The sequence below is a fragment of the Monodon monoceros genome, unplaced genomic scaffold, assembly GCF_005190385.1.
Source record: "Monodon monoceros isolate NGI ecotype Baffin Bay Population unplaced genomic scaffold, NGI_Narwhal_1 Super_Scaffold_10, whole genome shotgun sequence".
Lineage (NCBI taxonomy): Eukaryota > Metazoa > Chordata > Mammalia > Artiodactyla > Monodontidae > Monodon > Monodon monoceros.
The window spans coordinates 12,020,584-12,034,404 of NW_021703766.1; the positions used below are offsets into that span (position 1 = coordinate 12,020,584).

General features: G+C 43.0%; 1 protein-coding gene and 1 pseudogene across 8 annotated transcripts in view; both read left to right on the forward strand.

Moving 5' to 3' along the window:
- The window catches only part of ADAT1 (adenosine deaminase tRNA specific 1), a 39,942-nt gene that overhangs the window by 20,312 nt on the left and 5,809 nt on the right, over positions 1-13,821 (forward strand). For 3 of the 8 annotated variants that reach the window (XM_029209954.1, XM_029209961.1, XM_029209957.1), the window contains 2 exons: positions 1,756-1,924; positions 9,479-10,361. The exons of 1 other annotated variant lie outside the window; for it this stretch is intronic. In XM_029209954.1, coding sequence (XP_029065787.1) covers positions 1,756-1,924; positions 9,479-9,826 — 517 coding nt within the window. In that variant the 3' untranslated portion in view covers positions 9,827-10,361. Of the gene's footprint in view, positions 1-1,043; positions 1,277-1,755; positions 1,925-9,478; positions 10,362-13,821 lie in introns of those variants that run through there. 4 more of the 8 variants (XM_029209976.1, XM_029209985.1, XM_029209968.1 and 1 more) reach the window with 4 other exon arrangements.
- On the forward strand, positions 10,477-11,894 carry LOC114888115 (annotated as a pseudogene).

The following is a 13,821-nucleotide window of genomic DNA, read 5'->3' on the forward strand; positions in this document are numbered from 1 at the left end:
TCGAGATTTTGTCAGTGGGTACAAACAGTTCAGCTAATCGTTATGAGGCAAAGAATGGGGTCTGTGTCTGGCCTTGTTAGAGGTAAACCAGGGGGGCATTCATGAGTCTGTCTAAGCCATGAAGAAGGGTGGTTCTTTGCAGTCAGCCACTTCCCACAACACAGAAGTGTGGGAGGGAGATTTTTTAACCATAGCTTGTTTGGGGAACTGAGGGCTCAGGTAAAGTTTAACATTGTCATGTGTGTGGTTCCCATCCATTAACCACCAAAAAGCTATGGGAAATTGATCAAACAACGAAAATCAGTGTTTGCTACCATTAGCAGCTTTAATCTTTGCTGAAGTGAGTGAAGAAACAACTTGGGTCTCCTCAGATCTTGGCAAAGAACGAAAGAGTAGAAGCAGGATAAAACCTGAATCAATGAGACATGAGGCTCAGTTTCTTCAGCTATGAGATGGCAAGGACAGAGCTCAAGGTCGGGGCTGAATCGAGAATAGGGCTCAGAGGAGCCTGACTCAAGTTTGATCAAAGGAAAGAATCTTTGTCACAAGAAAATCTTTTGATCTGGGAGTGAGTATTATAGATATTATTCAGCACGTCAGCCATTCTTCAGCAGTCAGAGACGCTAAGGGATTTGGGAAGGGGTGTTGGCTGGCAGTACATAGGAGAATATGATTAAGATGGAAAGTGCTTTGGGAAAATGCAGTTGAGAAATTTCTAACAGCTAGATCCTTATGGTGGAAATTATAGACACATAGAAAATTTTAAACCAAGTAGTAGATAGAGTTATTCTTGTTTTATCTGATTCCACCAGGACCAGACAAAACTAGCATTCTGTTTATTCTTACCTGTTTTAATCCATGCTGTTTTCTAGTGAATTCCCTACAAAGGAGGTAAGAGTCAGCATAGGACAGCATAACAAAATCTTCCTGCTTCCTAAGTCTCTTGTAATAAATCTGTCCAGCGTATTGCTGAGGTGTCTTGCTGGCCACGGTGGTGAGCTGTCCAGTGAGAACTTGTGTGCTTGGTGGTGTGTGTGCATTAGGGTGCAGAAGCTAGTGACGTACCATGAGTACAAGGAGGCCGCATCCACTTATCAGCAGGCCTGGAGCGCACTCCGAAAGCAGGCATTTGGATCCTGGATCAGAAACCCACCGGATTATCAACAATTTAAATGAGCAAAGTTTACTGGCAGCAGGGTGTTTTCCATTCATTCATTCTGGACTGCCTTCTTCCTACGTGCTGGATAAGCCTTAGCTTTTCTTGTGGCTGATCAGGAAAAAAAGACTGCCATCTACCAGAGTAAAATATCTCTTCTGTGTGAGATGGATGGAATTCTGGACATGGAACAATCTATACTTGACTGAAGTAGCTCACTGCTAAAACAGCATCTTGCTAATGACCTTGGTATGTGTCCTGTGTTTTATTGCTTCTCTAAGAATAAGAATTTGGAACGTGATGCTTTAAAAGTACTCTGCAATAGCTCCATTTTGTCTTTTCCTATATTGATTCGGCAAGTACTTATTGGGCTGAGATAATCTTTGAATCTCTGCAAGTTTTAGAGTTTTGCCTGTCATAGTGGGCATGTATTTTGTATATCCAGTCTTTTTTCCTTTGGAGAACCACCCTTTCCTGCTTTACCCATGCTTGGATGAAGTGAACTTTACTCCTTGGCTCCAGAAATGTGAGCCAGCCCTGAACAGTCCTGGAACTAGTGCCAGAGTGATCAGGTAAGATTCTCTCTCCTCTTGTATCAGGAACTATAAACGCCACGTAATCTTGGGATTGCCTGTGGCTGCCGTTGCCTACTACATAGAGACAGCCAGCTTGAGAACAAAGGCAATGAAGGAAACAGCTGAGAGAATCAGAGCTCTCGTGACCTTGTCTGGATGCCTGAAACTAGTGCCTACTCTGGACTTCAATTATGTGAGATAAATTCCTATTGTTTTGAGTAAGCCTGTTTGAGACTGTTTTCCTATGACTTTCAATGGAAAGAGTTCTGTCTAAAAGGCCAAAAGTCCCTATAGTAATTCAGCAGCAGAGCTAGCAGTCAATGCTGTTTTTACTAACAACTAATGTTTAACTTTCAACCTCTTCACACTCTAATTTATTGACTAAAAGTGGAAGTTCTCCATGTTGGGATTACTCAAGGTCATTGTTGGTTCTTCAGTATTTCCTTATACCTTTAAATATTTTAAATAACAGCTTTATTGACATATAATTCACATACCATAAAATTCACCCATTTAAAGTGTACAGTTTGGTGGGTTTTAGTATATCCACAAAGGTGTGCAAACATCACCATGATCAATTTTAGAACATTTTTGTTCTCATCTGGGGGAGGCGGGGGGATGCTGTTTGACCCAGTACAGTATCCATTAGCAGCCGCTCCTCATTTCCCCTCAACCCCCTCAGCTCCAGGGCAAACAGTAATCTACTTTGTGTCTCTATGGATTTCCCTGTTTTGAACATTTCATATAATGGAATCATACAATATGTGGTCTTTTGTGACTGTCTTCTTTCACTTAACATGATGTTTTAAGATTCATGATGTTATAACGTGAATTGGTGGCATGAGTCAGTACTTTATTCCTTTTTATGGAATAAAAATAATATTCAGTTCTATGGATATACCACATTTTGTTTATCTAATCATCAACTGATGGACATTTAGGTTGTTTCCACTTTTTGGCTATTGTGAATAGTGCTGCTATAATCATTCATATACAAGTTTGCATGTGAACATATGTTCTTAATTTTTTTTATTACAGAAGTAATACGTACGTTTTTTTTTTTTTAATTTACCATTGTAACTTTTTTTTTTTTTTTGGGCTGTGCCATGCGGCTTGCGGGATCTTAGTTCCCTGACCAGGGATTGAACCCAGGCCACAGCAGTGAAATCACCGAGTCCTAACCACTGGACCACCGGGGAATTCCCCCATAAGTTTTTCATAACAAGTTATCCTTGAACTTTTTTCTATAAGGAGTCCTTTTAGATAGCAGGAAAGAAAGACAAAAACATCACTACCTGAAGGCCAGACCCCTACCATATGCTGCTTTAATCAGAGAGATCCTTTTGCCTGACCCCAAATCCTATGATATGAGAGCAGTTAAGATACCTCGATTGGCAGAAGCTTTTATCCACAGAAAATTATGCATCTCTCTCTCTCATGAGATTCTTTTTTTTTTTTTAATATTTTTTAATTTTGTCTGTGCCAGTTCTTAGTTGCAGCATGTGGGATCTTCGTTGTGGCATGCGGACTTCTTATTTGCAGCATGCAGACTCTTAGTTGCGGCATGAGGACTTCTTAGTTGCGGCACGCGAACTCTTAGTTGCGTCACGCATGTGGGATCTAGTTCCCCGACCAGGGATCAAAACCAGCCCCCATGCATGGGGAGTGCGGAATCTTACCCACTGGACCACCAGGAAAGTCCCGAGATTCTATTTTAAAGGATAAAGATTTATATGAGAATGTAAGGAGATAGTCTTTTTATTCCTAAATTTTATAGTGTTCATCACATGTGCACCCAAAAAACTAAATATTAAAAACACTCCTGAATTTACGCTTCAGAACAGAGACTGGCAAAACCCTGAAAGATAGAGACCAGAGGCAGCTTCACCTTGGACTCTGCCTGTTTTCTCAAGAGCTAAAAGGGGAGCTTAGACAGCCAACTTCCTACATTTTGCTTTAATCTCTTAAAATCCAAGTTTAGGGACTTCCCTGGCAGTCCAGTGGTTGGGACTCCATGCTTCCACTGCAGGGGGCGTGGGTTCGATCCCTGGTCGGGGAACTAGATCCCACATGCCACGTGGTGCTGCCAAAAAAACACCCCAAAAACAAAGCCAAACAAAACAAAAACCCAAGTTTAGAATCTCACCTATGCCTTAAAATCACATCTCTGCAATATTGGCAGGTTCTCGAACTTCATACATTTAGATCATATGTTTTTACTGATAACTGCTTCCAATTTTTAAGTACCTTTTTAGACACTTGTTATAGGACATCCCTGGTGGCGCAGTGGTTAAGAATCTGCGTGCCAATGCAGGGGACGTGGGTTCTATCCCTGGTCTGGGAAGATCCCCCATGCCAGGGAACAACTAAGCCCATGCGCCACAACTACTTTGCCTGTGCTCTAGAGCCTACGAGCCACAACTACTGAGCCCACGTGCCACAACTACTGAAGCCCCCACAATGAGAAGCCCGCTCATTGCAACGAAGGGTAGCCCCTGCTCACTGCAACTAGAGGAAGCCTGCATGCAGCAACGAAGACCCAACGCAGCCAAAAGTAAATAAGTAAATTTATAAAAACTTGTTATAGAAGTTTTTAAATAGACAAAAAGTAGAATAGCACAGTGGGCCTCCGTGTACCCATCACCCAGACTTAACAATCATCAGCTTTATGCTGTTGTTACCTAATCTATTCCCCCCTCCCCTCCAATTTTGTTTTTCTTGGAATATTTTAAAGTGAATTCTAACCATCATATTCTACCCAACAAAATTAACAATCATTCCTTAATATTTATTATGCAGGCTGTGTTTTATTTCCCCTGTTGTCTCAAAAATGTCTTCTGACTATTTTGTTGAAATTAGGATCCAGACAATGTCCACACAATGCATTGGATTGACGTGTCTTTTTCTCACTAAATCTGTAGCAGTTCACTCTTCTTTTTATGTGCTTAACAAATGGGTTATTTGTCCTGTAGACTGTCCCCCATCCAGGATTTGGCTGCTTATTTCCTCCAGTGTTGATAGCAGGTTCTCTCTCCCTCATATTTCCTATAAATTTGTGGTTACATGGAGAGGCTTGATTACATTCAGGTTCAGTTCTTTTCAGGTGGTTCTGCACAACATAGGGTTGTCCCGCTTTCAGTGATTAATCAGTGGGTTCATTGGTATCAGCCTGATCTATCCCATCACCCTTTTACAGAATGGTTTTAGCAACTGTGTTATGAGGTCCCCAAGACCACCCTTAGGCTGATTCACTAGACAGACTCACAGAACTCAGAAAAACTGTTACAGTTACCATTTATTACAGTGAAAGTCAGCAAAGGGAAAGGCACATGGGCGAAGTCCAGGAGACAGTCTGCACAAGCTTCTAGTTGTCCTCTCTGCTAACCTTGTGTCTCTGATGCTTTGACATCTTTGCCTTGCTGACCCTGGAGAGACTGCCCCTCCCAGGGATAGCCAGTTTCTAGGGGTAAAGACTCATCTCTGAGCACACCTTTTGTACGTATACCAACCAATCCAGAGCCCATACCCCAACCACCTCCTTTCTGGGGCTCTCACATTCTGGGCCACTATCCACCTGCCCTAATCACACCAGGGCCAGGCACCAGAAAACCAGGGGCAGTCACTGTGCCTCAAGAGGCTACTGAAATTAGTCAAACCAGCCAATCCCAAGCCTGTTTACCTTGCCCGTCCCGTCCCTTCCCCTTCACAGTAATGGCTCTTGCCCACATTTCCTCCTTCCTCCCTGTGCCTCCTGACCCACCCTGGTGCTTCCCCAGGTGGCTCCTCCTGCTGTGTCATGTTTCCTCCTCCTATATTTTAGAACATTCTCCCAGGGCAATCAATATTTAGTTTTTTGGGTGCACATGTGACAAACACAGCACTTAATTCTCGGGGCAACGATGTGTGACTGTATGTGCAAAATGTTGCCAATCAGGGAAGTTCACCTGAGCCTTGGGTGCTGACACCCTATGGTGCACAGGACAACCCCCCACAACAAAGAATTATCCAGCCCAAAATGTCAGTTGTGCTGAGATTGAAAAACCAGATCTAGGGATTGTGAGGTTTTTTGATTTTTTTTGTTTTTGGCCTCGCCTCGCGGCTTGCAGGATCTCAGTTCCCCAACCGCGGATTGAACCTGGGCCACAGCAGTGAAAGCCCCGAGTCCTAACCACTAGACCACCAGGGAACTCCCAGATTGTGAACATTTTAAAGTCACTTGAAATAGTTCCTCTGTAGTTAGTGCTTCAAATATATATAGTTAATTTTGTCTCCTTTCGCTTTCAATTTTTAGGGGGACTTTTTAAAAAATTATGTAAAATATTTAAAACAAGTTGTTTTTTGTTTTGTTTTGTTTTTGCGGTACGCAGGCCTCTCACTGTTGTGGCCTCTCCCATTGCGGAGCACAGGCTCCAGACGCACAGGCTCAGCGGCCGTGGCTCACGGGCCCAGCCGCTCCGCGGCATGTGGGATCTTCCCGGACCAGGGCACAAACCCATGTCCCTGCATCGGCAGGCGGACTCTCAACCACTGTGCCACCAGGGAAGCCCCAAGTTTTTTTTTTTAAGGTACATTCAGAGAGGTCTTACATCCTTGTCCCCTCACCTCTGTTTCTTCCTGCCCCCAGCAGTAACCATTTTTATTAGTTGGTGGACATTGCATATTCTTTCTTTTCGAAATACTCTGTGAATAGCCTACATAGAATATTTTGTATTTTTGCCAATGTATATTTTGGATAGATTCTTAGAGGTGGGATTCACTGTGTCAAAGGGTAAATGAACATATAATTTTTCTTTATTGAAATATGTCTTCTAAATTCTGTTTCTAAATACAATGAAGTGTTAAAAAAAATAGCAAAATGTAGGGCAGCATTATAACATTCCATTTCTAAAAAAAAGAAGGATGAAAGGTATATATCTATGTTTTGCTAAACTAGCTCTGAATAGATGCACAGGAAACCACTAACACAGGGCCTATGGGGTGGGAAAGGGAATGGCTGGGGCCTGGGAGTGGGAGGGAGACTTTTCTTATTTTTAAAATTTTGAACCATGTTAATATAGTATCTATTTTTAAAAGTAAAATTTAGAAAATGAAAAAAAATAGAAAAAGTTTAAAATATCAGTAGTTTTAAACTGTAGAAAAACCCCAACATACTCAGAAGTGACATTGCATAGGGAAGAGGGATTCAACATGCTTTAGGCAGCTAATTCCGCAGAATTCTCTCTTTACTGACAAAATGTCTTCTGAAATTTGGCTCTTTCAGAGAAGTTTACTCCTCTGAAAATTTTCAGCATTGCTTCCTCTTTATTCTGTGTTCACAAGTGGGTTCCAATGTTGTGACTATGTGTGCATAATTTTTATTCTCTTAGAATTTTTAAAAGTTGTCTTGATTTAAATAATTTTGTGTATATATTCCATTTAGTCATTTCTGCCTGAAAACATGGGGTTAAATGCCTTTTTTTTTATGGTGTTTTTTGGTGCCAAGCATTAGCTCACTGTCTGGGGAGACAAGCTGATGTGGAGAAAATGATCCAGGCTGGCTGTCAGCGCTCCGCTTAAAAGAGAAGCAGGCCCCGTATGATTTGGTCGTGTCTGTGGCTGGTGGAAAGCTGCCTTCACCTGGACCTTGCCAACACTTTTTGGCCTTAAGACAATGTTCTGAGCAAGCCTTAGCCAAAGTTTTCCAGTTTCTAAAACCCAGATACCTTGCTGACTAAATAGCTTAGGACAATGTTAGGTTTTTAACTGCCTCTGCCCTCCTGTAATGATGTCTGGGGAAGTCAGAGGAGCTGCGAAGAGGAATCCCACTGCAGCGGAAGGTTATCGAAACTAGGAAACAGCTTCCAAGTAGAAAGATAATGCATATGTGCTCACTTTCAAGGGCTCAGGCAATTCTTTCCATAGGAACAGAGGCAGCTACTCTAAAGGAGTGGTGTGTTACAGAAAGAGCCAAGAAGGCAGATATTTTGGAGATAGCAACTTTATTTTCCAGAAGGTAGAGTTCTTTTTATACCACATATTGAGGAATCATAGTTGGCGTTTGCTTCTTATAAACGTGGATGCCTTTAACCCTAAATATGTCTGTGCTGGGGCTAAGGCTGACTTCTGGAAGAATGTCCAGATGGATCCAAAACAAATCTTAAGTAGTACTTGCAGTCCAAAAGGGAGAGGAAAATTCTGCAAAGAGACATTTCAGGGCTTCAGGCAAATTCACATGCATTCAATTTTTATTTCTTAAAACTGGAGCCCCGAAACTTATCAAAAGGGATGGAAATCAGAGCAGGTGTTGTTGCTGGGTGCAGGAAGATGGGACAAGGGAGTTGAGTGGAAAAAGGCCCAAGGGAACTTTCTAGGATGATGGAAACATTCCATGTTTCGACTGGAGTTTTGATCACGTGGGTGTAAACATTTGTCAAAATGTATTAAGCTCTGCACTTAAGATCTGTGCATTTTATTGTGTGGAATTAATATCAGTATAAAAATGTTAAAAAAAAAACCCAGTCCTTATTAGTGACTTGGCATAGTAGAATAAACTTTGGTCTGGATATTCAAGTAGTTATGTTCTAGTACCAACTCTGCCACTACTTCCTATGTGGATGTGGGGAAAGCATTTAATCTCTTCATTCTGTCACCTGACCTAGAAAATGAGGCCTCAGGATTAGGATGCTCAATTTTTTTCCACTTGTAATAGGAATTCTTATAAAAATTCTTAACTCAGTAGATAATACAAAGAGAAATTTTCTCCAGGAAACTAAGCCCATTGATGCTGTGAGATATGTATGCTCTCAGTCGTGTTGGTAACAAGGGAGGGATGGAAATAAATTTTGTCTTTGCAACCTGGGCCCTGGATTTTGGTGTGAATTTTTTGTCCCTCATCCCAGTGAGCTAGCAGGATGAGGAACCAGCTTTTAGAACTAAGCGTGTTCAGCACTGCTCTTCAGTCTCCAGATTCAGGAACTGTCTTGATGGGAAAAAGGCAAAGGCAGAAAGTCGCTCCAAGTGGGGACCCAGGCTGCCAAATGTTGGTCGCAAGCACATGTTCCATGAACTTGGGCTTGGCTCCAGACGGAGAAGAGCTCACAATGGAAACAGTGATGGCTGTTTGCTCAGGCAGCCAAGAGAATGAAAAGCACATTGAAACCCAGCAGTGTCTCCATGGGGAGAGGCACGGTGGGCCCCTGGGTGGTGAAACCAACCTGACAACAGAGCAGGATCAGAGAGCCTATTCCCAGCATCTTTCTTCAGTTCAACAACAGACCTTTATGTGCAACCTCTCAGGAAATCTCTGAGAAATTAAACCGGGGGCCATGCCACAACTACTGAAGCCAACGTGCCTAAAGCCCATGCTTCACAACAAAATAAGCCACTGCAATGAGAAGCCCTCGCACTGCAACGAAGAGTAGCCCCCACTTGCCACAACTAGAGAAAGCCCGTGCGCAGCAACGAAGAACCAATGCAGCCAAAAGTAAACAAATAAATTAAAAAAAAAAAAATGGAACTAAACTGTGGGCAACCCGAGCTTTGCCCAGCAATAGAGGCACCCTCAATCTAGTCTGCCCCAGTTTTAATTGAATTAGCTTCTATTAATTGAGAGAAAGCAAAGAGCTCTTCTCAATGTATGTTCCCTGTCCCTCCCCGCAAAGATTTCATCAACTTCCTTTTTTATTGCTGCTATAGTGGACTATTTTGACCTCTAGTGAGTACCTTTTCAGTTGGTATTTTCATGCTATACTTTTCCTCATTTCCCCAGTGGTATGTGAATGCCCTCCTATCCCAGCACATCAGTAACTGCTGGGCTGAGAAAACAGCTGGCAACGGGAGAAACCAGGCTTCGGGGCGAGAGAGCAGGAGTACAGTCTCAACAGGTCCGGATGACACCGTTCGCTCACCTGTGCCGACACAGGCAGATCGTGCAGCCCAGCTCTTTGCCTCTCCCATGAAAGATGGGGTTGACCAATGTGGGTTAGTATTTTGCTTACATGTACTTTGGAAGAATTCTGTTCTAAATAAAGGATGGCACATAAACTATGGTGCAAAGGTTGTAAGCCCAAAGATATCCAGGAATAGGAAATGTTTAAAAAGTAGGTGGTGTGAGTGACTTCCCTGGTGGTCCAGTGGGTAAGACTCCACGCTCCCAATGCAGGGGGCCCGGGTTCGATCCCTGGTGGGGAACTAGATCCGGCATGCATGCCGCAACTAAGAAGCCCACATGCCTCAACTAAGACCCAGTGCAGCCTAAATAAATGAATAGATAAATATTTTTTTTTAAAAAGTAGGTGGAGTGAACTGGCAAGTTCCTTGTCCAAAGAGGAGCCATTATTTTGTTCTGGCTGATTGTTGCCAGATCTTCAGAATTTTTTGAAGAGAAGCAAGAAAGTTGTGTTTTTACGTACATGTCTAGGGTCCATGTAGACACAGGCCTTCAGCTTCTAACCTCTGGTCTAGCAGAACAAGGATGGACTTTGGCCATAGACTTGAGTTTGAATTGTGACTCCAGGATGGACTGAGTGTGTGATCTTCGGTGGGTAAGTGCATTTTCAGAGCGTCAGTATCCTCACCTTTGACATGAGGGCAACACCACCCCGGCAGTGGGGTTGTGGCGATGAGATGAGATACTGTTCAGCACAGGCATGAGGAGGGCTGCCTACCGCGTGTGCAGTTCCTGCCTTGGTCTGTCACTGCCGCTTATAAGGTACTCTGCAGTTTACTGATCCTGATTTCCAAAACTTTTGCTAACAAACGTTAAGAGATCGTCCTTAGGAGAAGCGTGTTGGGCAGATGTTTGTGGAGCCCCTTGCTGCGCACCAGGCGTTTGCTTGCGTGCACCACCCCATCCCACATCTGGAAGCAGCAGCCTGTCTCCAGCAGCTAAGGAGGTGAGGAAGCAGAGCTGTTGATCACAGAGAAATATGTAGATCCTCCTACCTAACTCCGTGGCCTCGCCTTCCTGATGTCAACCACCAGGATCGTTTTTTTCTCCCTGAGGAAATAAAGATGAAAGGGGTAATTTAAAATCCACAATTGAGTAAGAGGTGGGCGGAGGGCACGGGAGGTGGTAGTCGTTGTGTTTCGCCGGCCGGAAGGGGAACTGCGCGCTTGAGTTGACCAGGGACTGAGCGTTTCCGATCTGCTTGGTAAACCTGGTGCACCACCATGCTGGCCGCAAGACTTGTGTGTCTCCGGACACTACCTTCCAGGGTTTTCCACCAGCTTTCACCAAGGCCTCCCCTGTTGTGAAGAATTCCATCACGAAAAATCAATGGCTCTTAACACCCAGCAGGGAATATGCCACCAGGACAAGAATTGGAATTTGGTGTGGGAAAACTAGCCAAGAACTCAAGGCGGCAACTTTGGAACCATCATTGGAAAAATACTTAAAATTGATCAGATGGGAAGATTGCTGAAGGGGCTGCTGTTGGTCTTAGAGCTTTGTGCTGCTATGGCTTGGGAATGTCTAATGAGATTGGAGCTATTGAAGAAGCTGTAATTTGGACTCAGTATGTGAAGGATAGAATTCATACCACCTATATGTACTTAGCAGGAAGTATCGGCATAACAGCTTTGTCTGCCCTGGCAGTGAGCAGAACTCCTGCCCTCATGAACTTCATGATGAGAGGCTCTTGGGTGACAATTGATGCAACCTTTGCAGCCATGATTGGAGCTGGAGTGCTGGTCCAGTCGATATCATATGACCAGAGCCCAGGCCCAAAGCATCTTGCTTGGTTACTACATTCTGGTGTGATGGGTGCAGTGGTGGCTCCTCTGACGATATTAGGGGGCGCCTCTTCTCATCACAGCTGCATGGTACACAGCTGGTATTGTGGGAGGCCTCTCCACTGTGGCCATATGTGCACCCAGTGAGAAGTTTTTGAACATGGGAGCACCCCTGGGCGTGGGCCTGGGTGTCGTCTTTGTGTCCTCACTAGGATCTATGTTTCTTCCACTTACCACTGTGGCTGGTGCCACTCTGTACTCACTGACAGTTTATGGTGGATTAGTTCTTTTCAGCATGTTTCTTCTGTATGATACACAGAAAGTAATCAAGCGAGCAGAAGTAGTACCAGTGTATGGAGTTCAAAAATATGATCCCATCAACTCGATGCTGGGAATCTACATGGATGCGAGTTGCCAGTATTCTGGCAACTAGAGTCAACAGAAAGAAATGAAGTGACTCAGCTTCTGACTTCCTTAATACATCAGATATCTGGCTTGTTTAATAGGGGTAGATATTCTTTTTTTTTTTTTTTTTTTCCGGTACGCGGGCCTCTCACCGTTGGTGGCCTCTCCCGTCGCGGAGCACAGGCTCCGGACGCGCAGGCTTAGCGGCCATGGCTCATGGGCCTGGCCGCTACGCGGCATGTGGGATCTTCCCAGAGCAGGGCACGAACCCGTGTCCCCTGCATCGGCAGGCGGACTCTCAACCACTGCACCACCAGGGAAGCCCGGGGCAGATATTCTTTAAATAGTTTGTGCAAGCAGCTTTCATTGAAGTTTAGAAGGTAAGAACTTGTCAACATTTCAGGTGTTCCAGTAATGTGATGCTTCAGGTCTGCTTTTTCTTCTGGAGAATAAATTCAGTAGTTCTCTTCCAAATTGCACACACATTTTCAATTCTCATGTTTGAGTAATTCTAAAATGTTCAAATGAATATGAAAACCAAGTTTTGTGTTGCAGGAATTTAAGTATTTTATCTATTTTTAAATTTATTTGGTTAAATGAAATTTAGCAAACTTGTGTACCTGCATTTTTCATTTTGGATTGCAAAATATTAACAAGTAATGTCATAAGTGATGTAGGGGTTTGGTAAAGGGACCAGAGAGAAGTAAAGCGACACCTGCAGTCTTTCTTTGAATACTTAGAACTTAGCACTCGTGTAATTGTGGTGAGCCAGTGAGGGGGTCTGGATGTTTGGAAACAAGTCATGGCCGTACATCTGCTGAACTTATCAGAAGCACTGAGCAGAAAACAAAGACATAGGTGATTCTCCAGGCTCTCCTTACGATATGGATGTGATCACGTTTGGCTTCTCATTGTTTGACACTGTTAGGAGAGTCCACAATGCTAATCATGTGGAGAATTCCTGTTGTATATATTATGTGTGTGTGTAAGTCTTACTTTTGAATTGTCTAGAACAAAACATGCTTAAAACACTCAGGAAAAAATATTCGAAGCATGAAAATTGTTGCATTTTTAAGTATACAAACAATACGTGCATAGTTGCTGAATATTTTTGCAAATTTATTGAAATGTTTAAAGGAATACATGCTTGCCTTTCTTATCTCTTCAGGCTTTAAAGCTTTTATCAGAAAAACCTATTCGTGGTTTACACTTGAGATTATGAAAGCAGTTTTCCCCCTCAGATTTAGTTTCTTGCATTCCCTCTCAGAGGAATCACTAAAAAAAAGGAAGGCAAAGCGAGGCTTCTTTCATGAACTATATCAATCAAAAATGTAATGGAGAAAATGCTTCACTTAGAGTTTCCCCTAGCAGAATTCTCCTTCTCTCCTCCATAGACCATTATTTATAAGTTTCTTGACACAGAAGAGTTATTTTTGTAAGTTCTTATGAATGAAATGTGTATGATTATTGAGATACTTGGTGTTTTGACAAATACTTACTACAGTAATCCATAAATAACTATTCTACCCACCTCAAGTTACATAGGATGCCTATTTCTGAAATAATAAAGGTTCTAGCCAGAAAAAATTTTAAAAATAAAATCCCCAATTGTGCTTTTTAAAGCATTCTACCATTCAGCCTAATGAACAGTGAGGCTTTTGAGAATAAGAACATTTACATTACCTCCTTCTAAATTCTCCTTGAAGGAGATGCTTGGGCCCCGTTTGGAATTGGTGCCCTGGTGCACATACCTGCCCCATGCCTTCTGTGTGGCTACAGTACATATTTTACGTATTTCAGCCACTGCTGCAACATTAAGATGCATTAGCACTTGTTAGGTAGGCTCTCAGTTCCAGGTGGACCTGTCATATAGCTTCTGAAACCATCAGTATATCAGGCTTTGTGCTGTGCACCTGAAATACAAGGAGGGGGGTTAGTCCTCTTGTTAACTCCTTGACTGATAGGGACGGTGGG